The sequence below is a fragment of the Aspergillus brasiliensis genome (assembly GCF_001889945.1).
Source record: "Aspergillus brasiliensis CBS 101740 unplaced genomic scaffold ASPBRscaffold_15, whole genome shotgun sequence".
NCBI classification, from domain to species: Eukaryota; Fungi; Ascomycota; class Eurotiomycetes; order Eurotiales; family Aspergillaceae; genus Aspergillus; species Aspergillus brasiliensis.
Window position 1 is genome coordinate 298361 of NW_027137456.1, and position 25800 is coordinate 324160.

Sequence of the window (25800 nt, forward strand, 5' to 3'; positions counted from 1 at the left end):
GGTTAGGATATATAATCCGAAACCAAAGAAGATAAATGGTGGTCATTGAAGATCAGATCACCTCTGGAACCAAGGAGTCCAATTGCCCTCTTTAGAGAAGAAGAGAACGCAAGCCTAGCGGAATGAAAGACGAGAACAAACAAGCAAGAAAGAATTGCCACCCTTACCTGAATAGGATGTTACTCGGAGATTAAAGCAGCGCCTTGGAGCCAAACCAATGCAGCCTAAGTGGGGGCGGAAGAGTACTATATCATTTCTTACGGTATCCGATGTCTTATGTATCCGTTGATCCATTTCGTTGCTTGTCTTTGATGCTTCGCATTGGGGAACCGACCATGTCACATCGGTCTGTATTGAGCACGGATAACGAAAGCTTTTTGATGGGCAATGTGAGGGATCATGGCAAACCTCCTACGGCCAGTATGAGAGGCAGAGGAGGGAGTAGAAAGTGTCTTGCCCTTTGGTATGGGGTTACGCATAGGGGCTCGTTTGAATGCTTACTTGGAGTAGTACAGAATCAGCCAGGACTGCCATGATTATCTTGGAGCTTGCGTGTCGCCTGCATATACTTCTTACGATGTATATTGCCTGTTCTTTACTCTCGCGGCAAGTTTTCGCCTAAGTATCCTTCATGTGAATATCATTTCAGCATTGCTCCACGATGACTTTGAAGCAACCACATCTTCTTCATGGGGGTCCGTACCAATGCAGAAAGCCATATCCAATCGAGGAACATATGAAAGGACTTAACGAACTCAAACAAGCATTTGGACAATGGTGCATTAAACTAACAGATCTCCTCCTATCCTGTGGACTAACAGTTCGACGAAACAATCACATTAGTTTATTTACAAACAACACACAGTCACGCTCAAGTTTGCTAGGGATACCTGACTGTGGAAACATAGGCTCTAACAATCTAAAAGCAGATGGTATATGGTTACATACATGTTTTCGGATGATGGAGAATAGCATAGGAACGTACCCTCTTCCGTTTGTCTAACTAAACACAACTTTATGTAGTTCAATAGGCACTCCAAAAAGAACATCCTACATCCGTTTCAAAACCACTAGTCGCACAAAAGGGCTCAGGAGTGACTGGTAATAGTTCAAATATGCCTGTGTATCCGATAAAGAACAGCATAGCTTGAAGGTAGTAGACTGAGAGTGCCCATGACTATGGAAGTTGTAAGCTTGGCTAGATCAAAGGCTCTATTTTTATTCTTCTGCATTTTTTTCTAGTTCAGTTTAGTTCGCTATACTTAACAACTCGGAAGCGAATTGGCGCTTCCTTCGTGTATTCGTCATCTGCTCTATCCATGGGAAACGAACAGAGTAGATCCTACGGATTGAACATTGCACATAATGCAGTACGTCACAATGAGCCCTATGGTCTAATTGTGCTCTATAAAGTATAAATACAAGATAAAATTAGTGATATAAACAAAGTGTCGCGGTCCGTAGCGGAGATTTATCCCTCGGAAGATAACCTTCAGACAGTGGATCTTGGCTAAGTGGGCCGGACCGAGCTCGGACCGCGTGGGTTTCTGTCCAGTGGGTCGAACAATGTTTAAATCCACGAGCAGACAGACCCGAGAACATAGGGCAAACCAGCCGCTGCTAAAATTTTCCGATATTTCCAATGAGGCAGACTTCTTGTTTAAGACGTTGTTGAGGGGAAAGGTTTCCTTTGTCTTGGCGACCAGAAGGACCCCCAGGCTGGTCGCTCGCCGACGAACCCGACATTTGGACGGCCACGTAAGCGCTCCTAGACCAATCAGGGCCTGACACGACGAAGGAACGAAGAAACAATCAAGCCAATGGCGGTGTCCAGGGCACAGGGCCAGTGCCTGGGACTCAGGCAAGGCTCTGAATCCACTAGCCACTTAGCCTGCACCGCCACGCATGGATGATGACTCTAGGAGGTTCTGGTGAGTTTCAGCAATTTCCATGTCTTTCTGGAGAGGTCTCACGCTGTGTAGAGCACAGACCCCAGTCGCAGCTAACTGTGGGCATACTAACCCCTTTTAAAGTGTGCAGAGAATCGTCTGTCCATAAATTTATCGGTCGGCGGCATCACGCGTGCATGATTGGAGATAACGTTTCCCCGACCAACCTCGACAATGGCTTGCAGATGTTGCACATTACAAAGTGAAAAGATCTATATCGCCTGAGTAGTGCCAATTTGTACCGATTAACATTGAAAAGACAGGCTATTCTATGATTACTAAGCCAGATTGAAGACCCCAACCCAGTCCGCTGAGAGACCCAAGGTGAATACGTGCAAATGCCCAGAATATATAAACCCGAAACGCGTAAGTGGACGGAAGGAAAAACAGAGAAGAGGAAAAAGGAAAACGAGAACGAAAACAGTCTAGGTCACCGAAGGTGGAAATTTGGAGAAGGACATCGATGGCTGGCAAAGGAAAATTATCGTCCAGCAAAGGAACAGAAGCTGGCATGCTTCATTAGAACCGATGAGTCCGCAACTGGTGTTCCACCAGATTGTCCTTGCGGTTGAATGTCCGATCACAGAACGGACAAACATGAGAAGCAGGAAATACATGAATAGTCTTGATGTGCCTGCTTAAGTCTTCCCATCTATTAAAGGTTGACCTGGCTGTGCAATTCGCCCAGCCGCAGCGGAGACGGGTATGCCTAGGTGGCTGTCAGTTGCACGTTATACCAACCCTGATGCAGGATCTAGGAGGGTCTGGGTGCATACTCTTCTGGAGAACTGTTTGCTGGACCATTGTGCGACATGTTCAATGGAATCATTGCTGCCGGGATCTCGAAATTGTCATAGAACTTGTTCATTTGAAGCGTACTAACCCTGTAAGGATACTCTTGAGGGGCAGCGCACGGCTGAAGCTGCCCGGCTTCAGCGAACACATAGTTCTCCGGATCTGGCGGAAGATAGTCACGGCCTTCACCATGCAACTGAGGCTGGCGGGGGAGTTGAGAAAGGCGGGGATCAGTCTGATATGATAGGTCAATCTGAGTCTGGGCCCGATGATATGGGGGTCGAGCGACTGGGCCAAACGAGTTGTCTGCTTCACTGATGTCTAAGGGAATCGACGGTGGAGCGTAGAAACCCCCCTGTGGGCTGCGTTTGTCACCGTCATTCATTACCCCTGCGGTGTGTCGAGTCGTGGTATGAGAAGCGCTTTGGTGGGTTGACATTGTGGAAGATATGGATAAGAAAGCTTATATCGCGTTGCAGTGATGATCTTTGTAGAGGTAAAATATTGAGAGATAACGTAGACCGTCAACGAACAAGCCTCTGGCCAGCGAGTAGCAAACGAGGCACTGGTGTATATCCGATAGGGAAGAAAGCGCCATGATCTTATATCATTACTTGTGAGAAGGGGGCTCGACAATCGCACAGTTAGACAGACTTTGGAAAGAATCGTGATCAGTCGAGTCCCGTGGATACTTCTCACCTCCTAAGTTGGGTTGCGCCGGAACGGATTGTCCCTGGGTTACTTTTGCAGGGATGTAAGATGCGCTCAGCTCAATGCAGCCCGGTGGAGAACAACAAACCAATAGAAGTCATAGGAACTAAGCCCTTTGGCAGTACTCCGTAGATCCGGTGTATTTCAGATCTTACGAACTTTACGCACTTCCTTGGTATGTAACGGGATTTCTGTATTTGCGAGATAGAAAATACGCTAGTCTTTATGTAGCTTCACTAACAATATTAGGCTATACATTAACCCGTTTTCGCCAATCAAAGTCTACATTTGGAACCCATTACTATCACGTGAGGTGTTTGAATCTTGTAACAACTTGCTGGAGTTACGTCTTAATTTTCAAGTAACAGCTTAAATACACCATCCCGTATACATGAGCTGACCAGTAAGGACGATAGTGATGAACGGTGGACGGCAAGCCAAGCCTCCCGTCAACAAGACTGGCTTGCGCCTGAGTGTCCACTCCACCCTGCCTGAACTCGCCCGAGGCGGCATGTTTCATCACAGGCACCAGTGAGTTAACTAGAACCGAAGGTCTCGTCCCAATTATCAACAAGTTGCAATGCTCAGGTTAACATGTAGTATTGTCAGGATCGTCACAGGCGACGGCAGCAATTAAGTACAGGTTGGCTTTTCTGCCGCTTGTTCCCGGGTGAGAGCCACGGCGAATCGGGTTTAGCGTGAAGCTGTCGTGCATTTTATTATCTTTCCAAATGCACTCTTGACAGCAGTCAACGGCATGATTCAAGATAACGTGAGACGAGGAAATCTTTGATATATATCTTGTTCTCATTTCCCTACGCATGATATATTGACACATAATATGCTCTAAATAAATAATCCTCCAGACTGATCTTGCGCGAAATTAACATTCAATCCGGTTGGAAGTCTCCCCCAAACCCCGTGAATAAGGGATTGGAACAGAACAGATAGACCATGACACATTTCATAAAGGGCCCCTCAAGGCATCTCGCGAACCTAATATTGCTCTGGATTCATGGCCGATGCATTACAGGAACGCTCCTGCCTCTTTAGAGATGATCATCAACTACGAAATGCAGTTGACATTACTAGGGTGGATAAATAGCTCAATGTCCCCTATTCTAGTAATGGGTAAAGATTAGTTATGTTGCGAGCTACACGCGAGAAGGCGCCACCTTTAACGGGTAGGATATCATCTCTTGAGCGAATCCTTTGCGATGTCCAGTTTTGGTGACTGACCGCCAGATCTAAGTGACAATGAAAGTTCCAAGCGAGTCAACTCAGCAATCGGTGTTTTGGAATGGTAGGCTTGGTGGGTAACTGTAGAGTTGAAAGCATGGTTGCATGATCTGCTAACAGAACAGGATTTCAGGACAGCAGCTTGACGAGCTCAGGCTCCTGACCAAAGGGGTTCAGCTTAACGTTGACGGAACCCACAATTTGGGGAAGGAAGAACAATTGCAAGGTATCTCGCACGCCACAAATTTGGTAGAGCAGATCAAACGATAGAGCAGGACTAATGAGCATCTGTGGTCTAGCGATGGAAATCGGAGTGGACAGTTTGACTGTTGGTACCATACCGAAGAAGTAACGCGGACTCTGCGCAACTAGGTGATATAACAAGCTGTAATCTTTGTTCGTGAGAGTAGCGATATTGGTACGAGCACAGATAATTGCTCAGGATTTAGACAATAGATTTTCTATGATACGGTAGCAGTTGATACAGAAGGGCAAGTAAGCATGGTTAAAGCAATAACTGGGGAGGAAGTCAGGAGGGAGCAATCACAACGAATGGAGTATAGGTCTCTTTTCCATGTGATAGTACTGGTTCCCTTTAGGAGGGTGAAATTCTAGATAAACTGAGTATTATAGAGTTCTTGAGAGAGAATTTATGTCAGCTTAGCCTTCCTGATGGAGCATAGCTAGGATTAGCCAGCCCACCCAATCAGGCTGTGGTGACCGCGAATCCGGCAAGGTGACGCCTGCCTGCGGTATACACTGCTATCGAGCATCATGATACTGGTGCTCATAGACTATAGCTGGAAGGTAGAACCTCGAGACATTTCCATCCACGCAGATATTTCCTGAATATCTTCGACTTATGGCGCACATTAACCGATTGAAAACGTCGCATAGTGATAGTGATATCATGTTGCGCTTTTAGTAAGTTCCGATCATACTCAACAAATGTATCCTTGGCCAGTTTGGATTTAGGCTTTTTATCGCGGTAGGCAGGTAACATGACAAAAGAGTTTTCTGCTACCGTCAAACCGTCTGACGTTGCCTATTACCAGGCGTAACGCCCCATCTCTGGTTTGAAAAGCACGGGTTCGAAGATTGACGAAGAATGGCATCACTACAAACTGTATATGAAAGGTTTGTCGTCCAACCAACTTGGCGAGCAGGTGGGTTTAAGTCGCTGTCTTCAGGTTTCTTATGCCATGATGGCGCATCCAGGCACCTATTCCACAGGACATGGAGGTCGGGCGGCGCGTAAAGGAAACAAGAGATATAGTCTTTTCTGTCATCATGGTCGTCAACATTGTTTTTGTAGATGGTTAGTTCCTCAATATCAGCAGACTTTCCCCGCTCGCGACGCCTTTTTTGCTTCAGGTGGAGTAGTTTCCTGGTCTACGTGCTGGCGACCGCGGCGCTTCGGCATCTTGGGTAAGATACACACAGGGTAGATACAGAGTAACGGTTGTTGGTCTCCACGATTATCCCATCTCCGGAAGGCCAGTCTCTCCGAAATTGCCAACTACAGGTTCTGTCACCATTGGGGTGGAGCTATATTACCCAAATGTATATGTATAGCTACTATGATGAACTGGTTGACATCAGTATCGGCAAGCAGCTTCTGAGCAATGTTCGCGTCCGCAATGAGCCTTTAACCGCAAGCTAACCCGTATATTTGTCTACAAATAGCCCGGGAAAGCTCTAGGACTAGAGTACGTCCAATACTTTACACTCCGTACTGCAAGACATTATCAAACTGGCGCATTATTTTGTGATAGTCGTTCGGTCGATTTTAAGCTTGGACCGTCCGACGGCGTTAGGGAGCATTGCAGCCAGTCCGGGAACAGGCCAACCTTCAACATTACCCCTGGTGCCCAGAGATGTTCCAAATTGCACCATTGTTGACAGCAGGCTATAACTATTTGATCCTGTCGAACAGGAATCCAATCCCTGCAATCTTGACTAACGCAAAACAGATCACATGATCAGGATAGGCGACAGGCGGGGCAAATTTTCGGTCCACTTTGCAGAGCCCTGCAGATCCCAAATGGCAGGTAAGGCGTCCAGTGCTTTCGGGATATTGTCGAACATTGTCCGTGAATATACCCCTTTCAGGTAGTCGCTGAAAAAGGCTCTGTGGTTGGGATCCACGCTATCCGCGGCTGCAATGAAGCATGACCAGACAAATCCATGAGCACCCGGCTCCGTGGGGCTCATCTGGCAGAGAAGCTTGCGCAGCTCTTCCAAATCATGCCACGAGCTCTGGTTCGTGGTCGCACGCTGAAGATAAATCTGCGCACCCTTTGAGAAGACCTGTTTGACAAGCGACAATGTTCTGTGATGGTGCGAATCAGCGTTAACTCTCGAAGCCATCCAGACGCTTGGATCAACCGGATTTCGAAGTCTCTCCGCGCCGAGGTCTTCGTTCAGCAGTGGCTGTCCTAAAAATGCAAACATATCTGTCTGCTTTGTAAGGAAATCTTTCAGCTCGGTATTTCCGACGGACTTCATGTTTTGAGCCAGAGTGAGGAGGGTCCGTAACAGGTGGCTATACTCGGAGCTTCCGGTGACGGTTTCCCCAACAAGAAGCACGATCAGGGTTGCCCAAGTTGATGAATTGAAAACTAGATCGGGTAATCCAAGCTGAGAAGCCCGTCGCAACCGAGAAATAATTGCCGATCGGCTGGACTCGGTTGCTGCGCGACATGAGGGGTGCCGGGAGCCAAGATGTTGCGCGGCCACAACAGCCACGGCCTGTTGTAGAAGGCTGTCTTCGAAAGCCATGGGAAGGATGATGTCCCGGTAGCCATTCGATATATCGAGGACAACCATGACAGGAGCGACATATTTTGCGAAGTAGTCGAATGACTCGCGGGTTCTGTAATCGACTGGCGCGATCCACTGGCCAACAGACATATCCGTTACTGAGGTTGGCTGGAGGTCCTCAAAGGGTATGTGCCTATACACCTGTTGCCCTGAGGTAAGAACAACATCCTGGATACAAGCAGACATTGACTGCGCATCGTCCCTGTCTCCCCGAGCCGAATGCCTCTCCGCAGCCAATCGATGCCGGTCTACCCGTTCCTTCCCGCTAGACCTGGGCTTCTGCTTTTTGTTGACCCTATTCTGGTCATCCTTCCAGCGTATAGAACGAGGAGTTTCCGAGGCTGTTTTGTATACCGATTTCGGGTCGACATCAGGTATCGGAATCGTGCAGCCTTTAAGTTTCCCGCGGATGGCTAGGCCGGGAGGAAAGCGAAAGCGGCCCGATCCAGAGCATTCGATCCCCTTCTTCTGACATTTGAAGCAGGTGGGTTCCCCTTTATCGCAGACAATCCGGCGCTTTGTGCATTGAAAGCATCCTAAGAAGCGAACATGAATTAGTCATGGCCTGCTCGCGTGCGACGAAACCTGGGCATACCTCGCGACTGGGTGTTACTACCGGAGTCCGTTGCGACCATGGGGACCCGCTCGGCGACCATCAAGGCACGAAAGCCATGCACGCATGCACGGATATTAGCTGCTGATGGCGCTATCCGATAGTGGGCTGATATGAGGAGTGTTGTGGAAACTTTAAAGATGCTGAAATGAAGTCCACGGATATCCGATGGCCGCCCGGCGCGGAGCGGGTCATTCTCTTCCGAGGTTCCCCGCACGTGTTCGCCTCGAAAGGATCAATTTGATGTGTCAGCGCTCTTTCTTCACGGCTTCTCCGTCCATGCTATACACTGCAGGAACTGAGGATGATGTCCCTTATCGCAGAGTTGGTCAACAACTCTGCAGTGTAAGCCTGTTTGGTGATCGTCCACTGAAAGATTGCATATCAGTAACACAAGTCTGCTATTGTCCTGACAGGCCCCACCACGTGATCAGGCATCCCGATAATCCGCCGATCTGAGCTTGACAGCATCAAGCATGAAGCCATCTCCTCCTCGGTTGTCTCCGATGCTTGGCCTACTTCGTACCCAGTCATGGACCTGTCAGGAGTCGGGGGTGGGTTTCGGGCCCATAGCACGCATGTCAACGTCAAACAGAAGACCGTCTCGGATGAAAAGCAGCTGATACATGTCTCAACGGGGATGATTCTTTTCCATCTTTCTGATGATAGTTATTGGTCGCTGTCAAATGAAGGGGAACTGTGTGTGCTTCAGAATCGATACAATGGCCTTGTCAGATGACAATCTCCGTGTGCTGCACTGGTCGACATATCTCCGGGCGCTAATGCCTTCAAGGTTATCCCCGAAATGATGCCCGATACAATTATTCAAGGCCACTCTATCACAGTGGGGGAAACGCCACAATCATCACACGGAGTGCATGGATAAATTTCTAACTACCCCAATATATTCCAATCTATCTTCTGTTCAAACCTCAACCTTTCACCCCTCCCCTGCGGACTCCGACGCGCACCTTGCGTCTTATCTCTTGTGGGCCTGGCTACGCACCAATCCACGGCCAGCGCTGACGCAACGCTCCCTATCAGCAATATTGGTGCCGGATCCACACGGCGCTATTGTTCCTGTCCACGAGTGGGAGGCCATCTCGCGACACTATCAGGCAGCACTATACAGGTCCGCCGGGTCTCCTCAACCACTCGCATCGCGTCATTGCTAACCGCCACTTCGGAAGCTTGCGAGCTATGCTGGCCGACAACAGAGATTCTGCAATCCAGCGCATGTCTTTCGTTTCTGCAGCTTTAATTGTAGCTAGATTGGTGGCCTTGTCCGAAGACCGGATGTAATTTCCCCAACACCTATATAATGTCCCAAACGCACCCCTCTTCTGCACCAGGTTTCTCTCTGTCAGTCAAGCAATTAGTTAGGTCCATTTTCATCCAAGTGCCGCCATGTATATCCCCATCGCTACCTTGGCCACTGCCTCGCTCCTTGCCGGGGCTACTCTGGCCGCACCCACCCCCTCCCCCCTCAAGGCAAGGAACATCGTCCGCAGAAGCGGCAGCCACACCGTTTACAAGCCTACCCCCTTTGCTGGTCCCACTCAAAACAAGGCTGCATCCAAATACCTCGAGCTTAGCAAGACTAAGTCCAAGGGTAACGTGAACCCTCGTAGTGCCGCCTACGTCAAGCGCTCCACCAGCAGCGGCAGCTCCACCTTGATTTCCCTCTTCGAAGGCGAGGAGTTCGCTACCTCGATCACCATCGGCGATGATTCTTTCGACGTGATTGTCGACACTGGCTCCAGCGACACCTGGGTCGTCAAGACGGGCTTCACATGTATTGATCTCGACACCGGCCGCGAAACCTCCGAGTCAAGCTGCGACTTTGGCTCCACCTGGACTGTCGACAGCTCCTTCAAGGAGATTGAGGGAGAAGAATTCGCTATCGAGTATGGTGATGGCGAATACCTCTACGGAGTTCTGGGTAACGAAACCGTCACTCTTGCCGATATCACTGTTGATACGACCATCGCGGTGGTCGATGAGGCCGCCTGGGAGGGCGACGGAACCACCTCCGGTCTGACTGGTCTCGCATACCCGGCCCTGTATGTCTGCCCTAGTAATTCCCGAAGTGATAGTCAGGCATCTAACATGTATCAGTACGAGCGCCTACTCTACCTCCACCGATGAGCAGGTCGTTTACAGCAACATCATCACCACCATGTGGGAGGAGGGGCTGATTGAACCCCTGTTCAGTCTGGCCATTGAGCGCGATGTCTCCGGTGCCGCTGGTTATCTGGCTCTCGGTGGTCTGCCTCCTGTCGACTTTGTGGAAGACTTCACAAACACCTCGATCCTGGTCACCAACATTGAAGGCTACAGCAAGGCCTACGACTTCTATACCATCAACATCGATGCTGTCACTTTGAACGGCAAGAGCTTGACCAGCGCTGGTGGCGACGACATCCAGTACATCGTACGTTTATCTGGACACGTCCCTACCCACAAATACTAATTAGGTGCAGGTCGATTCCGGCACCACCCTCAACTACTACCCTACTGCCATCGCTGATGAGATTAATGCCGCTTTCTCGCCTGCCGCGACTTATGATGAGGACGAGGGCGCCTACGTCGTTGACTGCGACGCTACCCCTCCCACTCACGGTATCACTATCAACGGAAAGACCTTCTACATCAACCCCCTCGACATGATCCTCGATGCTGGAACCGACGACGAGGGAAACACCGTCTGCATCTCCGGTATCGTTGACGGTGGCAGCGACACCTCCGAGGATCTCTACATTCTGGGCGACACATTCCAGAAGAACGTCGTCACTGTGTTCGACATTGGCGCCACGGAGCTGAGATTCGCTGCTCGCGAGAACTACACCTCCAACGACACTTACTAGACATAGACTGCGTATATCCTCAGTTATTCACGTGTATAGTTATGTTGAATGTAGTATGAAATTTATGTCACAATCAATGCTTTTGATCTCTTCCAATAGCTCACAAACGAGCCTTGACCTCCTTCTTCGGGCCCAACTCCTCCAACAACACCCTCGCAGCCCTAGTCCCCTCCTCAATCGCCCCATCAATAAAGCTCCTCCATCCCAACGCCCAATCCGAATTAGCAAATACCACACCTCCATGCCTCTCCCTCAACCCCTCCAAACACTCACTCACCAGCCCCGGCCTCGAGAAGAACCACGCGCCCTTCGCAAACTCATCCTTGACCCAATTATGAAACACCAACCGCTTCACCCCAAACTGCCCCGGCGCCAACTCCCCAACGGCCTTCAACGTCTCCTGCACGTCCTCCTCGGGCTGAAGATGGTTCGCATCCGTCCCGAAACACACCAGATGGGTATTCCCCGCCGGAGTCGTCCCATCCCCAATCGCATAGCACAGCTTATTAAACGGATACGTAATACCCGTCCACGAGCGCATATCCTTATTATCCACCTCAGCATGCACCTTCGCACACATATTCACATGGCCCGCCTGCATCGCCGAGATCCTCTCCTTTGACAACGCCGGCGAGAACTGAATCGTGGAGAGCACATTCAGCGGAATCGTACAAACCACCCGCTTCGCAACAAACTCCCTCCCATCCCTCGCCGTCACCCTCACCCCATTTCCACTCTCATCATCAACCACACTCCTAACAGGACACCCAAACACATATTCCAACTTCCCCGTCCCGACGGCCTCCTCCCAAAACTTCCTCGCAAACGTAGACTGCCCCCCCGTGAACTTATAAGTGATCAAACAATCCATACACCCCTGATACGTGTATCCGCTCATCGCCCACCAATGCAAGAACTCGCCGAACGAGCTGTTCTCCAGCTTTCCACAGGAGCATAGCAAGATAAACGATTCCAGGGCTGCGCGCTCATTCGGACTCAGTTCATCCTGAATCTGCTCAATCCGCTGCGCATACGACATCTCATCATACTTCCTGAACTCAGGAACGTAGAACATGTCGTGCGGGAAGGGGAGGATAGTGCGGCCGTGGTTCCCATCGACGTTGGTGAATTTTTCCACGGCGGAGCGGAGAAGCTCGTCTTCGGCTTCGTGGGTCATGTAGGTCGATGTGGAAGGGTTGGTCCGTAGTTGAAAGTGGTTTACTCCTCGGGAGAAGTTGAATGAAGGGCTGAGCGCGTTGTGCATCTTGTATCGTGTGATTTCGCGCCATACGTGTGATTGGTGCCAGTGGACCCAGGTGCCGCCCATCTAAATATATTAGTTATGTACTATTCAGAAGACAACTTAGGTTAGAGAAGGAGAGTGGGGGGTACCTCGTAAGGGTATCCGTCAATGTTAGACGACCACGAGCGGCCGCCTATGCGGTCTCGGGCTTCGAGGAGGAGGGTTTTGAAGCCTGTTTTGTTAGTGGATCTACCTTTTGCTATTGCTGGTAGATGGGATAGGGAAGTACCTGCGACTGTCAAGTCCCTGGTGGCGGTTAACCCGCAGTATCCACCACCGATGACAATGACGTCCCATGGTCCATCGCTGCCTGTATCTTTGATGTTGGTTTGTGGTGAGATGACTCCTAGAGAGGGGACACCCTGCGTGAGCCCCGTCTCGGGTGTCCACTGGAATCCGTCTCGAGAGGTCATGGTGCGCGGTGCTGTAGTAGAAGCAACTTAGGGAAGGGTGTAGGGGGTAGATTTCTGATGAGGAGGTTACATCGGGGACATCGTGGGATTATATAGCATGGCGTCGGAATATGTTCCGAAGAATTTCTTCGATATTCTGGTTCTTGGTTGGTCGAAACTTGAGGATACATCCAGTTCTCGTAGTCTTTAGAAAAATATTTCCCGATTCGGTTAAAAAAGTGAGATTTTGGGTCGGTCAAAGCAATATACACCGCCTTCAGGCTTTTTCTTCGCTTGCACGGGTCTGTCATGATATATGGGGAATGTTCAATAGCTTAGAGACAATTAACTGCTCCCACAGTACTAACTGCCTTTTTAATACTATGTACTCGTACATTATTTACCAAGTTAGAGCTCATCTTCCCTCCTACTCTTCATAAAAAGCCATGACAGCATATTGTTCTGCCGGCATAATTGGCAGGTTTCCCCGCATATATCACACCGCCGGATTGTCGACTGAGTGGCTTATCTTATCGTCTTATCGGTCTATCGCGTTCGGCCTCAGCGAGGGAGAAATTTCCGTTTTCGGGTAATAACGAGAGAAAATGTCCACAGTCTGAAGATAATCAAGGACTCGTATGATACTTTAGCTGATAGGTTAGTAAGTTTGATTATTATGGATTTGAGGGCCTTCTATAGTAATTTTGTGGCTGGGAAGAATTTCTGGGGTTGCTCATACAGTAGGCGATCAATGTTGTTGTTGGTCGGAAATATATATTCATTCCTACTAGATTAGTGTACCAATTGATATTTCCATAACAACGGACAAGGTTAGTACCCGGTAGCAATACCGTTTCCACGGTTACAAAGATTGTACATCTGTGACAGAACACGTGTAGATTTTTGAACAATCATCTCTCATACTATATATATTATAAGCATATTCCCTGTTGGTGCTACAAATAAAAGTTTTAAGACGGCGCTAGATCGATATCAGCCTTTCATCCCGCAAAAGACTCCAGAAATGAAGACGAGATTAATTTGAGCCTGTCACAGAGTTCTGGGAAGCTATGGTCATGGCTTTCATCAAAATACTTAATGGTTTGAGCTCCCCCCGCTCCTGGGCAGCTGTCTCGACGAACTGGTTGAACCAAGACACCATATCGAGGTCGGCTTCAGCATTCTCACACTCAGGAGACCCGATCATATTCATGGATACGATAAACAATGGCACAAATTGATGAAGAAGTATGAGGCTGTCGAAAGGAAGACCAGGTTTCAGTATCAAGACGTGTGGAATTTCGCGTTGTAACATACCTAATACCCCAATATGGGTGTGTAGAGGACGACATGATGGACCGCGACATTTGCAGGCTCTTCCGGGCAATGTCGACCGTGTGATATGGTAGAAATTGACTGTCTTGGTTGCATTTCTTCGCTTGGTAGAATACGATGAGCATTTTGTAGCTGCTGAATAGGATATCCACGCAGAACCAGGTATCCATGCGGTTGGTCGTCGTAGTGAGGAGTTCCTCCTTGGTTTTGTCAGCTTTTGCGTTGGTAGAGTTGGTTCAAATATTGACGTACCGGCGACCAGTCAGACATGATGGTCTGCACCTCGGCAATGAGACCGTCAATCGTCCTATCGTACTGGGGCGTGTCCAAGACGGGCTCTGCATCCACCAGGTCCAGATACCTTATCAAAACCAACGTGAGACGCATGGACGCAAAGAAATGGATTTGTATAAACCGGGTGGATGCGTCATCAACTCCGGTGATACTAGGATCTGGGAAATGTACCGTCCACGACCCGGCGGGAATGAGCGCCGGCTTCCCGAAGGACAAGCGGAAGACACAGTCCGTTCGTAACAAGTGCCAAAATTCGAAGCGCATTCTGTTCTTCTCAATCTCACTCCCAGGGTCTGGGGGACCGCCAGGTCGATACATCTGCGGACTGGGGGTGGGTTGGTCGGCATCAACGGAAAAATACCCCAGAGCTCGGGCAATAGAACAAGCATGGGCAACGATCCTCCAGGATAGTTCACTGTTGCAGGCTTCAAGAGACATGGACATCTAAGCATCACGTTAGTTTCCATTTCGCTTCGGGACAGTCTGGGCCAGAGCGTACCATGAAGAAGGCAGCGAACAGGTCAGCAGGCGTATTCTTGATCTGGGCCAGCCAGCTTTCAGTGAGCTCCATACAGGAGCGACAAAAAAATTCCACAATGGCGCCTCGATTGGAACAGGGTCCCGCGTCCAACAAAAACCCCTGAAAGAGGACATTATAATAGACAATTCGTATTGTTTCGTCTAGTTGAACATGTGGATTATGAAGGAGACCTGGGAGCGAGAGGATGAAATCCTTTTCAAACGGAATTCGGAAACCCTCGAATTTGTAATTTTCATAGTATACTTGATTCCAAGTTAGCACAAGTTGACTCTCCATGTGTTGCGAGGCGGACTGTACATTCTATCCATTTGTGTGCAGTTTCTTTGGTGATGACGGGGGAAGTCTTGGGCTTTTCGGGTTCTACGTTCTCCAATTTCGAGATCTCTCGCATGGCGACCTCTATGGCCTGGATGCACTTTTCGTTCCCCCAGAAGCGCGACTCCACGGTCTTGAGGTGACAGAAAACATTAGAACTGAGGAGTGACCTCGTATTCTCGTCCTTTAGCCCTTTCAGAATAGTCTGAGCTACACCTCGTGCTCCTGGTAGAGGAGACCCAATGCCGCGGGAGACAGTGCTTGGCGGAGTGTCATTCTCTGAGCCAATGGACATCGAACGAGACGCATCTGCGGGCTGATCTGGATCTGAGTCGATCATACAGTGATCCTCTAGCCGCTCCAGTCGTCTAAGGATTTCGGAGAGGACATTCTTGTCATCAATCGCCCTACCATGTCCATGACCTCGTCAGTAGCTTGCTCCCTGCTCGTAGTAAAGAACAGGAATGCGGTGGTAGGGTACCTTCTCTTGGCGGACCGTTGCTTCCGCGGCAGGTAAGTACATTCCGCCCCGACCGCGTCGCATTTGTCGCATCTGGGGTCGAGCCTATTGCAACGAATCTTCTTTTGCTGACATCGGCGGCACTATGGAGTAGACTATTGTCAGTTCTTGATGACCTCAGACCATCTGCAGAATGACTGGGTTCAGCCTACTGAAATAGGCTTGCGGGAGCTCATCCTCCAAGCCGTGGATCCGCGATCGGTTTGAGTGACGAGGTTGCAAGGGAGGAAGCAGTGGCAGCGGGAAAGTGACAAGTCCGAAAGTCCGGACGGCAATATGGCAGCCTGCTTTGACCGCCCGGGATTTCGAAATCCCCGAATGTCCGCACGTCGATCGGGTCCACTTTCCAGGGAGTCTCGACAATCATCGTCGAGTCATCGCGCTGCCACTCAGATCCTCCTCGTAAACAGATGCCACTTAGGCCGTTTAGGCAGGCCAAGGCCTTTCATGCATACGTCTTTACGGATCCAGGGCCAGCCCACTGTGGCCTGGACCCGCTTCTGGTTGCAGACTGAACATCTGGCCAGAAGGGGCTTTCACCTATAAATCCAGCTCTCCCCATGCGCTGCCATGTTTTGTCTAGTCGACAATGCTCTAGCCTGCACTCACCCAGGCATCCACAATGGGCCACTTACCAGAAAGTCCGACCGGGCAAAGCCCGACCGAGAAGCCACGCGAAAACACCATCGATATGGGAGACCAAGAGAAACCAAACACAATGGTTAAGAAGGGAACGGAGGAGAAGAAAAGCGAGGAATCTGCGTCGCTCGGTAATTACATTGTATGAACTTACCTGCTTACACAGTTTCTAGGTCGCTGACTGTCTACAGAGGCTGCTTTCCTATACGAACCGGACTGATCGCGTGATCCTTGCGATCGCCCTGCTATGCGCAATCGGATCTGGAGTGGTACGTTAATGTCCGTTACATCGGAAAGATTGATTCTAATTCTTGATGTATAGCCGCTTCCCCTGATGAATATCGTGTTTGGCAGCCTCGTTGGAGAGTTCAGTGGATACTTTTCGGCGGGGACATCTGTGACGGAGGCGGAATTCAAAGCGTCTGTCAGCAGACTGAGGTAAGGAGCTATTGGATGAAGCAGAGAGTATTTGCTACCTACCGATCTAACTTGAGACTAGCTTATATATCGTCTACCTATTCATTGGCAAATTCGTTTTGACGTATTTCGCCATGGTAAGCCTGCGTGTGTGACGAGCTGGTGTGATTGCTGACATTGCTAGTATTGTTTCCGGGTGATTGGTCTTCGTGTTTCAGCCACCTTGCGACACGATTACATGCGGACGCTCTTCGCCCAGCCGATCAGCAAGCTCGACCAGGTATCAGTGGGTGCAGTCACCAACACGATTACTACTCTATCGAATTCGATCCAACAGAGCATCTCGGATAAACTAGCCATCCTTTTCCAATCTCTCGCCCTTCTTGTGGCCGCATACATCATCGCTTTCAAATACTCCTGGGCCCTGACTCTGGTCACCAGTTCGGCACTTCTATTCATCCTGATCGCTGTCAGCATAACACTACCCCGTTTGACGAAAGCCCAGCAGAGTGTCGATAAGGCAGATGAGAAGCAGTCATCCATCGCAGCAGAGGTGTTTAGCTCGATTCGGACCGTGGTATCACTGGGAGCGGAAGGCAACCTCGCTACGAAATATGCGCTTTGGGTTGAAGAAGCGCGCCAACGAGGGCGAAAAATGTCCGTATTTCTTGGTCTCCAATTCGCATTAATATTCTTTGCCATGTACTCCAGTTATTCCTTGGCCTTTTGGTTTGGATTGAAGTTATTCCGCGACGGACACATCGGGAGCATCAATACCGTCATCACGTGAGTACGTCCGTCGACATTTGATCTCGGTGCTAATCGGACGTAGTGTATTCTTTTCGGTTATGGTGGCAGTGAGTGTCATGGGAAACATCGCCTCGCCTTTGATAATCATATCTAAGGCAGCTAGCGCGGCGGGTGCATTCTTTGAGATGCTGGATTCTGAAAAGGTAGACGCCCGCGGTCTTGGCGCGTCCGATGCTTCTGCAGAGGTGGATATCGTGCTCGAGAATGTCCATTTCGCCTACCCTTCGCGACCGGACACCAAGGCACTGAATGGACTTAATGCTCGATTTGAGCGGGGAAAGACGACGGCGTTGGTGGGCCCCTCGGGTTCGGGGAAAAGTACCATCGTGGCCCTACTAGAGCGCTGGTATCAGCTAAGTGGAACCAGCGATAAAGATCAAGGAGCGATCTATGTGGGCGAACATAACGTCAATGATTTAGATCTGAAATGGTGGAGGTCCCAGGTCGGGCTGGTACAACAAGAGCCTGTCCTTTTCAACGATACCATCTTTAACAACATCTCCCTTGGGTTGATTGGGACGGAGTGGGAGCATGAGTCCGATGATAAAAAGAAAGCACTTATCGAGAATGCGTGTCGAGAAGCTTTTGCGGAGGAATTCATCCAACGACTGCCCGAGGTATGATCGCAAGCGTCTTCCCAGTACAAATCTGACATTTGCAGGGCTACGAAACTCTAGTTGGGGAGAATGGCACCAAGTTAAGTGGTGGACAGAGGCAACGACTTGCGATAGCCCGAAGTATCGTGCGACAACCCTCTATCTTGATCTTGGACGAAGCAACGAGTGCGATCGATGTGCGCGGCGAGAAGATCGTCCAAGCAGCCCTTGATCGGCTCTCTCGCAATCGTACCACGATTGTCATCGCTCACAGGCTGTCTACTATCCGACAAGCCGACCGTATTATTGTCATGAAAGGTGGTGTTGACATCGAGCAAGGTACTCATGAGGAGCTTCTCAACATCGAGGGTGGAGTCTATAGCGGCCTTGTCAATGCTCAGAAAGTGGAGTTACTGGATGATGACGCGGATACTAGCGACATAACCGAGGAATTGAAGGAAGATCTGAAACCTGCAGACGAACTTGTCCGCCAGTCTACGAACCAGGATGAAAAACAATCGGCGAAGAAGAACAAGGGTTTCTTCGGCACTATCGGGCTATTTCTATATGAGCAGAGAGCGCTTTGGAGATTTTATATTCCAGTCGTGGCCAGTGCGGCTGGAGCTGGAGGTAAGCACGGTTGAACTTCGCAGTGCCTATACACACTAACAAAGACATTCTGGTAGCTGCGTTCCCAATCCAAAGTTGGCTGTTTGCGAAGCTTATCGCGGTGTTTCAGTTGACTGGCCAGAGCCTGGCACACGCAGCCAACTTCTGGGCGTTGATGTTCTTTATTCTGGCTCTAGGGACCGCTGCATCCTACGGACTTATGGGATATTCGTCAAATAGGTTCTCTGTGGTAGGGTGTGCACACAATTCCTGTCGCAGCTTAGGCTAACTCTCGCGCAGGAGGTATCCTCCTTCTATCGAAGGCAGTATTTTCACAACGTACTCGACAAGCCTATACCATTCCACGATCAAATTGAAAACGCTTCTGGCTCCCTTGTCTCTCGGCTAGCGACAGATCCGAAACAAGTGCAAGAAATAGTCGGACCGAACGGTGCATTTCCACTGTCTTCTATATTCAGCATCCTAGGATGCATTATCATCGCCTTCACATTCGGTTGGAAGCTCAGTCTCGTTGCTGTCTTCGCGGCACTGCCTTGCACATTTCTTGCAGCGTTCATGCGCATTCGATATGAGATCCAATTCGAAGCAATGAACGCCAAGGTCTATTCTGGAAGTTCGCAGTTCGCAGCCGAAGCCATAGACGCTTTTCGTACCGTCTCGGCATTGACAATGGAAGACGTCATTCTGGATCGGTACTCCAATCTCCTACGGGACCAGCAAATGAAGGCTTTCCGTAAGGCCTGGTACGCAACCCTCGTCTTTGCTTTTTCTGATAGTGTCGAGCTGTGCGCTATGGCACTCACGTTCTGGTAAGTACTCAGCAACCAAGCCTTTACCGCATGCATCTAATGACGTCGACAGGTATGGTGGCCAACTTCTCGCGTCCAGGGAATACCAACCGACAGACTTCTTCGTCATCTACATTGCCATCATCCAAGGCGGACAATCCGCTGGCCAGTTCTTCAGTTTCGGCTCCAATGTCGCCCAAGCTATAGCCTCCGCAAACCGCATGCTGAATCTGCGCCCGAACAAAGCTGAGCGAGCGGAAGCCCAGATCATCAAGGCCCAGCCAGAGTCCTTGCGAAACCGCTCCGGCGCCAACATCGAATTCAACAACGTTGCCTTCCGCTATCCCTCCCAGGATACTCCACTCTTCACCAACCTCAACGTCAAAATCGAAAGTGGTCAGTTTGTCGCCTTCGTCGGACCATCCGGTTGCGGAAAGACGACCGTAATATCCCTCCTCGAGAGATTCTACAACCCCTACCAAGGAACTGTCCTGATCAACGGCAACGACATCCATTCCATCGACGCCTCATACTACCGCCGATCGATATCCCTCGTAGCACAAGAGCCACGACTCTTCGAAGGCACCCTCCGCGATAACATCACCCTCGGACTCGACAGCTCCGAGTATACCGAAGACGATCTAATCCAAGCATGCAAGGACGCAGAGATCCACGATTTCATCACCTCCCTCCCGGAGGGGTACTCCACTGATCTTGGAATTAAAGCACAGACATCTCTGAGTGGAGGACAACGACAACGCCTCTGCATTGCAAGAGCGTTACTCCGCAAGCCATCCCTCCTTCTACTAGATGAAGCGACATCAAGCCTTGACTCACAGTCTGAGAAGGTCGTGCAGGCAGCACTCGAGCGGTTAGCTGCGAAAAGATGCATGACGATTGTGGCAGTTGCACATCGATTGGCTACGATACAGAAAGCGGATACGATATTCGTCTTTGGCGAGAGCCAGAGCGGGTATGGATCCAGGGTCGTGGAGCAGGGGAGTCATCAGGAGCTGTTGCGGAATAAGGGCACGTATTGGCAGATGGTAAGCTGACTCACTTTTTCATGTGATTGGGGTTGCTAATTATATTATAGTGTCAGGAGAACGCGCTCGATCGATGATCAGGTTCTACGTTATTTCAAGGGTTTGCAGATTTTGGTGTACAGTTTTGACAACATGCTGATGCGGAGTTGGGTCACCATCATTTGTATGATATCACGAGTAGATAAATCGCTAATAGAACTAATACCCATTCTCATATCCGGGCTCCAGTTTTATATATCAAGAGAGCCTCAATTACATACATCATCATATTAAACCAATTTACACCCTATTAAGAGCCAACCCAACCTCCTTCTTCTAAGCCTAGCCATGGTATACACTCCCCAATCCCCAACACAATATTGATATTTAACCCCCATCGAAATCATGTCGAAATATTCCCCTACATATGCACACCCCAACCAACAAAGCTAACCCCGCACACCCACCCAATCAAGCTGATACCTGCTCATCCAACCCCAACTGCCGAGCAAACGACTCGTACATTTTCATTTGTCCCTTGAAAAAGCACGCAGTCCAGAGTGCTTGACGCTTCAATCTCGGGTCCCAATGATCCCAATGACTAGGAGGACTAGTACTACCAGGCTTGGTAATTCCTCCGCTCTCACGTAGACGGTTGCTGTTAGCCTTCCCACGCCTTTGTCGGGCTTCCCGTGTTGGGCGTTGAGCTCTATCTTGCTGGGGTGCTCGTTCTTGTGGATCCTCGGTCTGGGTTTCTTTTTCCTGCGTGGTAGCTGGATGCTGCTGCTGCTGCTGCTCATTCTGGTGATGAGCCTGTTCTGGAACTTGAACCTGAGTTGGGTGCGTCGATGCACATTCCCCAGTGCATGGTGTGGTCTGAACACCACGTTCCTGAGTTTGGTTTGTCGATGATGATGCTGGTTGAATGGCTTCAGGCTCTGCCGGTTGTGGATGAGTATGACTGGCACTGGCACTTGGCGCTGCCGGGACTTGGGTTGATTGTGACGATGATAATGTCAATTCCAACGGCCCTTGGGGAGGTGCGTACAGAACAAGGGCATGCTGCTCTTCAGATGATACCTCTTGTATTCGACTAGAGGGGTTCTGGTTGGGGTTCAATCCTAAAGTTGCACATCGTATTTGGGCCTCGACTTGGGATTTCCATTGATTAAAGTCTGCTCTCAGCGCTTGTTCTCGCCGTTGCGCGACCTTGACTATTCGTCAAATGTCAGCCCATGATGGCTGCGGTTCTTGTGGTTGCGGTGGCGGTTGTTGCGGGAAAAAGTAGGCACTCTGTGGCCCGGAAGACCCCGGATGAGACTGTGCGAAGAGCGCGAGGTTGAATATGTTCTGGCATATGGGGCAATTGCCCAGCTGGTCTCCGGGGAATCGAAGGTAAAGCTGGGATTGGTGGCACCCAGGGCAGATGTGTGTGGTGACCAGTGGAGGATTGAAAGACATTACAGAGAAGTAATCGAATTCAAGCGAGAACAATGGTTTGAGAAGGGGACTGAAATAGAAATGGAGATGATGAAGTGGTAGGACGGTTGGGACAACCAGCGTTATATAAGAGCACTACAGAGTAGGTCGCTGGCGCAGATTGCATCCGTCTGGTGGGTACGGTACCGTCTTTCGGATGATTGAATCCATGGATCTGACACTTTAGTTAGTCTATAGCAAAGTACTTAGTGGGGATAGTGTATACACTAGAAAGAGGGTGGATATCAAAGTTCAGCCGGGTGCGACCGTCATGCGGTCCGGTGCATTTGTGGAGACAAAAAGACAGTGCCGGGGATTCCGAGAACCGGCCGGGTTCCTGGATGGGAAATTGCGACTGCTCGTCGCTTTAATTTGTGGCTGCTGGCGTGAATTGACATGAATCGCTAGAGGCAGAACGGCTGCCCGTTGCTTCTCGCAGTTTTCGGGACCCGAGTTATCGAAGTAACCGTGTTGCACAATATTTGCTATAACTAGCAATGTTTACATTCCTAGTCATACAGAGATGTAATGGAATTTAACATTTTTAGATAAGATTCTAGTCAAAGCTTCATTAATCATACAAATTCGTTGGCTGGGTTCTTTCAGACGCTACCATTCGTGACAGCTATGCGAACGGAAAGGATACTGGCGCCGGCTTCTGTTCCCACTTCTTGGGCCCCCCATCATAGGGTTTCGATGGTGTATTCGAGTTGCCAGACTTGTTTCCTCCTTTCTTCTTCTTCTTTGACTTCTTTTGGGGGCTCGAATGATAACCAGAAGCATGATTCTCTGGCGTCTGTGCTCCGCGTCGTGGTGTGGTTTTAAGATTCGGTTCAGGCTTATCGACTGGGGCTTTCTCTGGCTGTGTCGCTTTCTCTGGCTGTGTGACCTCCGATATCGGCTTTGGCGCTGGCGCTGGCTTCGAAGGCTCTTTGGGCTCGGGTTCTGGCTCCGATTTTGGCTCTGTCTTTGGTGAAGCGGGCTCTATCTTTGGGGACGCCGGTTCCATTGCAGGCATTTGAACCCTCACTGGCTGCGGGGATCGGAAGATGAATGGAAGTGGTGAAGCCGAACGGGGTGATGGCGATGGGGGTTTGGCATCCTGTTGTTCCGGCACAGCATCACTAGATTTGGAATCCTTGACATTGTTATCACCATCTAGGCTGGCGTCAGGGTCGCTCTTGGTGTCATTGCTATCAGCAACAAGAGTGGTTTGATCAGTAGAAGCATCCTCGTCGAAGTTAGGTGTATCCCGGCGGGCTGCTGACACGTTGGGCGTCGCTTTGGTCAACTTGGCCATGCTCCCGGAATAGATCTTCATGACGAGTTCCAGGATGAACTGATCGAACCTTGCGTCGCTTCCCACACCATATTTGAGAACATCCTCTCTGAACCGTGCTTCGCTGGCTCCGAACGCCGCGGTCAGTTGATCCTGCAGGAACCACTCAAACCACTTTCTCCCAGTGAGCAAAGAGGCGTAGATCTCGCGGGAATATTGAAGCAACTCCAGTGTGGTAACCGAAGTGACAAACGTCTGCATATAGCGCTTGGCATGGTCCAACAGGCCCACGATTTGGTGGCTCTGTGCCAGGTGGAAGGCGTACAGGCTGCGCTTGAACTCTCGGACTCGGGCTTTCTGAAGAGGGAGAATAAAAGGTTCGGCGAGGGTTTGGTATTCCCCCGTGTATAGATAGTGGATGAAGGTGTGTCCGATGTCGGCGTACATTTCTGGCAGGCTGAATTCCGTCACGTGGGGAAACTTCAAGGTGTGGATTTTGGAGACATGATAATCGGGAATGGAGTAGGTGGTGCTGCCAATCGTGATGCGGTTTATCGGGCCGGCATAGGGACTGTAAGTATTTTGTCAGTATTTGCACATATGAGAATCGAGGCAGGTGTCTCCATGCTCTATTTACCTGTCAGAAGGCTGGGGATATTCGGTGACTTGGTTGGGAGACGATTCTGTCGTCGAGAACACATTCTGGGCGGGCTTTCTGGCTGACCCAGCAAAGAGATTGTACAATGGGCTTGTCATTGTGTCTGCTGACGGTCGTGAGAGCGAGACAGACAGCCAATGTCTCTGTTGTGAGGAGATAGTGATTTAAAAACAAAGACACACGACATCCTGTTCGGCAGGCAATATGCGCTCACCGCTTTAATTAACCGAATTTCACACTATCACCGCCTGCCGTGATAGGGATAGTCGGTGTTTACTACCCACAAAATGTTCTTATCGCGTTCATCCTTGGGTTGCGGTCGTGCCTGAACTTTATTTAATTTGTGATACCGTAGTTCTATCTGAAATTTGACTGATATGCATTTTGTGTATTTTCTCATGGAGTCTTCCTCCTATAATTGTTCAATATCCAATGGTCCATTCCGAGGCATCGAAAGCATCATCCGAGATCTCTCGGAAACTTTGCGACGCGTTGTTTGAGCTCCACATTTCGTTGAGATACGAGCATCTACTGGCCCAATTTTCAGTGGCCTCATATCGATAAAGCACTTGACTATATCGTCGAACCGAGGCAATACAATGTTTGGCAATATTACTTGGCAGCAGTTTAGTTCGCGAAACTCGACTATCTCCTTTGCAGTCATGCCTTTACATGGGGGACACGGCATATATATATCAGCCCCTTGATCGAGTGAACAGCTATAAACCATAATATATCACCACCACAAATAAACAACTCCTCACTGTCTAATCGCACAAACAAATTCCTCAACTTCCTTCTCCACAATCCCATCCCTAACCAACTGACCCGCCGACTGGACAATCCACGTCTGACAATCCCTCTGCACCACCTTCCTCCCAGCTTCTACTCCCGACCCGCCCTCCCGACTACTACTAGTAGTAGTAGTAGTAGTAGTAGTAACACTATTCAACGACTTCCCCGGCACCTTGACCTTATACAAAACCTCCTCAAACCCACACACCGGCACATGGTCAATCTTCTCCACCCCAGTATTAAACATCGCCTTCTGATCCAAGTACCTTCCATCCACCCACTGCAACGGAATCCGCTTCGTCGGAACATCCGGACTGGTACGCAGATCGTGGCTGCGCTTGATCTCGAAGATGAAGCCGTTGCGCACGTCGCCGGTCGCGTGGACTTTCACGCCGATGAGCGGATCCGTGGGAGAGGAAATCCAGTAGGCCCAGTGGTCTTTGAAGGGGTGGCCGTTGAAGATGTGGAGTTCGAGGAGGAGGGCATTTTTGGGGCCGGTTGGGGGGATAGTGGGTGGTTGTGTCTGAGTTTGGGATGGATTGGGTGCAGGAGGTGGGGGTGGGGGTGGGATGGAGGACATGATGTTGTAGTAGTTTGTAGATTATTCTAGATTGTAGTTGCTAGATGCTTTGGGCAGTAGTTCGATAGTCTCGAATGTAATGAGTGTCCGGGTAGCTGGCACAGTTAAGCGCTGTTGCCTGGCTAATGGCGGGCGGGCGCACGAGGCTGTGGCCAATGTCCTCCTACCAGAGATGAAGTACATTACGAATGGCTACGATACTACTCATGAAATCCGAGTATACTTCAGTAGTATTAACTCACAGCTTCCTTATGTCAACCACCCTCTCTCCAAAGTAAGCGTGAAACGAGACCTTCAATCCCGCCTGCTATGGTAATGGAGTAATGCGGTACACTAATCACGGTCGCTAGTTATCGGGCCATTAATTAATAAGAATCAGCCCGAACTAATCCTGAACTCGTTAGCTT

General features: G+C 49.8%; 9 protein-coding genes across 9 annotated transcripts; 2 read left to right on the forward strand and 7 right to left on the reverse strand.

The window, feature by feature from the left end:
• Positions 1–2177: 2177 nt before the first annotated feature.
• On the reverse strand, positions 2178–3451 carry ASPBRDRAFT_47667 (C2H2-type zinc finger protein). The gene is made up of 2 exons (XM_067625905.1): positions 2726–3451; positions 2178–2658 (listed from the first exon to the last, which is right to left on the reverse strand). The coding sequence occupies exons 1-2, from the start codon at positions 3181–3183 to the stop codon at positions 2469–2471; spliced, it is 648 nt and encodes a 215-aa protein (XP_067474869.1). The 5' UTR covers positions 3184–3451; the 3' UTR covers positions 2178–2468.
• A 3217-nt stretch (positions 3452–6668) lies between these two features.
• On the reverse strand, positions 6669–8152 carry ASPBRDRAFT_58720 (Zn(II)2Cys6 transcription factor; the record flags this gene model as incomplete). Its single annotated transcript, XM_067627946.1, has 2 exons — positions 6669–8053; positions 8113–8152. 2 exons carry the CDS (start codon positions 8150–8152, stop codon positions 6669–6671), a joined length of 1425 nt encoding a protein of 474 aa, XP_067474870.1.
• Positions 8153–9537: 1385 nt separating this feature from the next.
• Positions 9538–10997, forward strand: ASPBRDRAFT_135539 (uncharacterized protein; the record flags this gene model as incomplete). The annotated part of the gene is made up of 3 exons (XM_067618706.1): positions 9538–10193; positions 10249–10564; positions 10614–10997. 3 exons carry the CDS (start codon positions 9538–9540, stop codon positions 10995–10997), a joined length of 1356 nt encoding a protein of 451 aa, XP_067474871.1.
• A 100-nt stretch (positions 10998–11097) lies between these two features.
• On the reverse strand, positions 11098–12713 carry ASPBRDRAFT_135223 (uncharacterized protein; the record flags this gene model as incomplete). The annotated part of the gene is made up of 3 exons (XM_067618684.1): positions 11098–12324; positions 12390–12472; positions 12530–12713. The coding sequence occupies 3 exons, from the start codon at positions 12711–12713 to the stop codon at positions 11098–11100; spliced, it is 1494 nt and encodes a 497-aa protein (XP_067474872.1).
• Positions 12714–13636: 923 nt separating this feature from the next.
• ASPBRDRAFT_47673 (transcription factor domain-containing protein) lies at positions 13637–15865 on the reverse strand. Its single transcript, XM_067625906.1, has 6 exons — positions 15659–15865; positions 15160–15584; positions 14821–15104; positions 14280–14765; positions 14010–14227; positions 13637–13948 (listed from the first exon to the last, which is right to left on the reverse strand). Exons 2-6 carry the CDS (start codon positions 15515–15517, stop codon positions 13729–13731), a joined length of 1566 nt encoding a protein of 521 aa, XP_067474873.1. The 5' UTR covers positions 15518–15584; positions 15659–15865; the 3' UTR covers positions 13637–13728.
• A 399-nt stretch (positions 15866–16264) lies between these two features.
• ASPBRDRAFT_47675 (ABC transporter ATP-binding protein) lies at positions 16265–20866 on the forward strand. Its single transcript, XM_067625907.1, has 11 exons — positions 16265–16478; positions 16528–16605; positions 16659–16774; positions 16836–16890; positions 16938–17539; positions 17586–18180; positions 18225–18789; positions 18846–19018; positions 19069–19598; positions 19651–20623; positions 20674–20866. The coding sequence occupies exons 1-11, from the start codon at positions 16320–16322 to the stop codon at positions 20698–20700; spliced, it is 3873 nt and encodes a 1290-aa protein (XP_067474874.1). The 5' UTR covers positions 16265–16319; the 3' UTR covers positions 20701–20866.
• A 207-nt stretch (positions 20867–21073) lies between these two features.
• ASPBRDRAFT_199860 (uncharacterized protein) lies at positions 21074–22063 on the reverse strand (the record flags this gene model as incomplete). Its single annotated transcript, XM_067621371.1, has 2 exons — positions 21074–21816; positions 21895–22063. The coding sequence occupies 2 exons, from the start codon at positions 22061–22063 to the stop codon at positions 21074–21076; spliced, it is 912 nt and encodes a 303-aa protein (XP_067474875.1).
• A 548-nt stretch (positions 22064–22611) lies between these two features.
• ASPBRDRAFT_161128 (uncharacterized protein) lies at positions 22612–24159 on the reverse strand. Its single transcript, XM_067619486.1, has 2 exons — positions 23998–24159; positions 22612–23931 (listed from the first exon to the last, which is right to left on the reverse strand). The coding sequence occupies exons 1-2, from the start codon at positions 24114–24116 to the stop codon at positions 22707–22709; spliced, it is 1344 nt and encodes a 447-aa protein (XP_067474876.1). The 5' UTR covers positions 24117–24159; the 3' UTR covers positions 22612–22706.
• A 619-nt stretch (positions 24160–24778) lies between these two features.
• Positions 24779–25393, reverse strand: ASPBRDRAFT_58727 (uncharacterized protein; the record flags this gene model as incomplete). The annotated part of the gene is made up of 1 exon (XM_067627947.1): positions 24779–25393. The coding sequence occupies one exon, from the start codon at positions 25391–25393 to the stop codon at positions 24779–24781; it is 615 nt and encodes a 204-aa protein (XP_067474877.1).
• Positions 25394–25800: the final 407 nt, after the last annotated feature.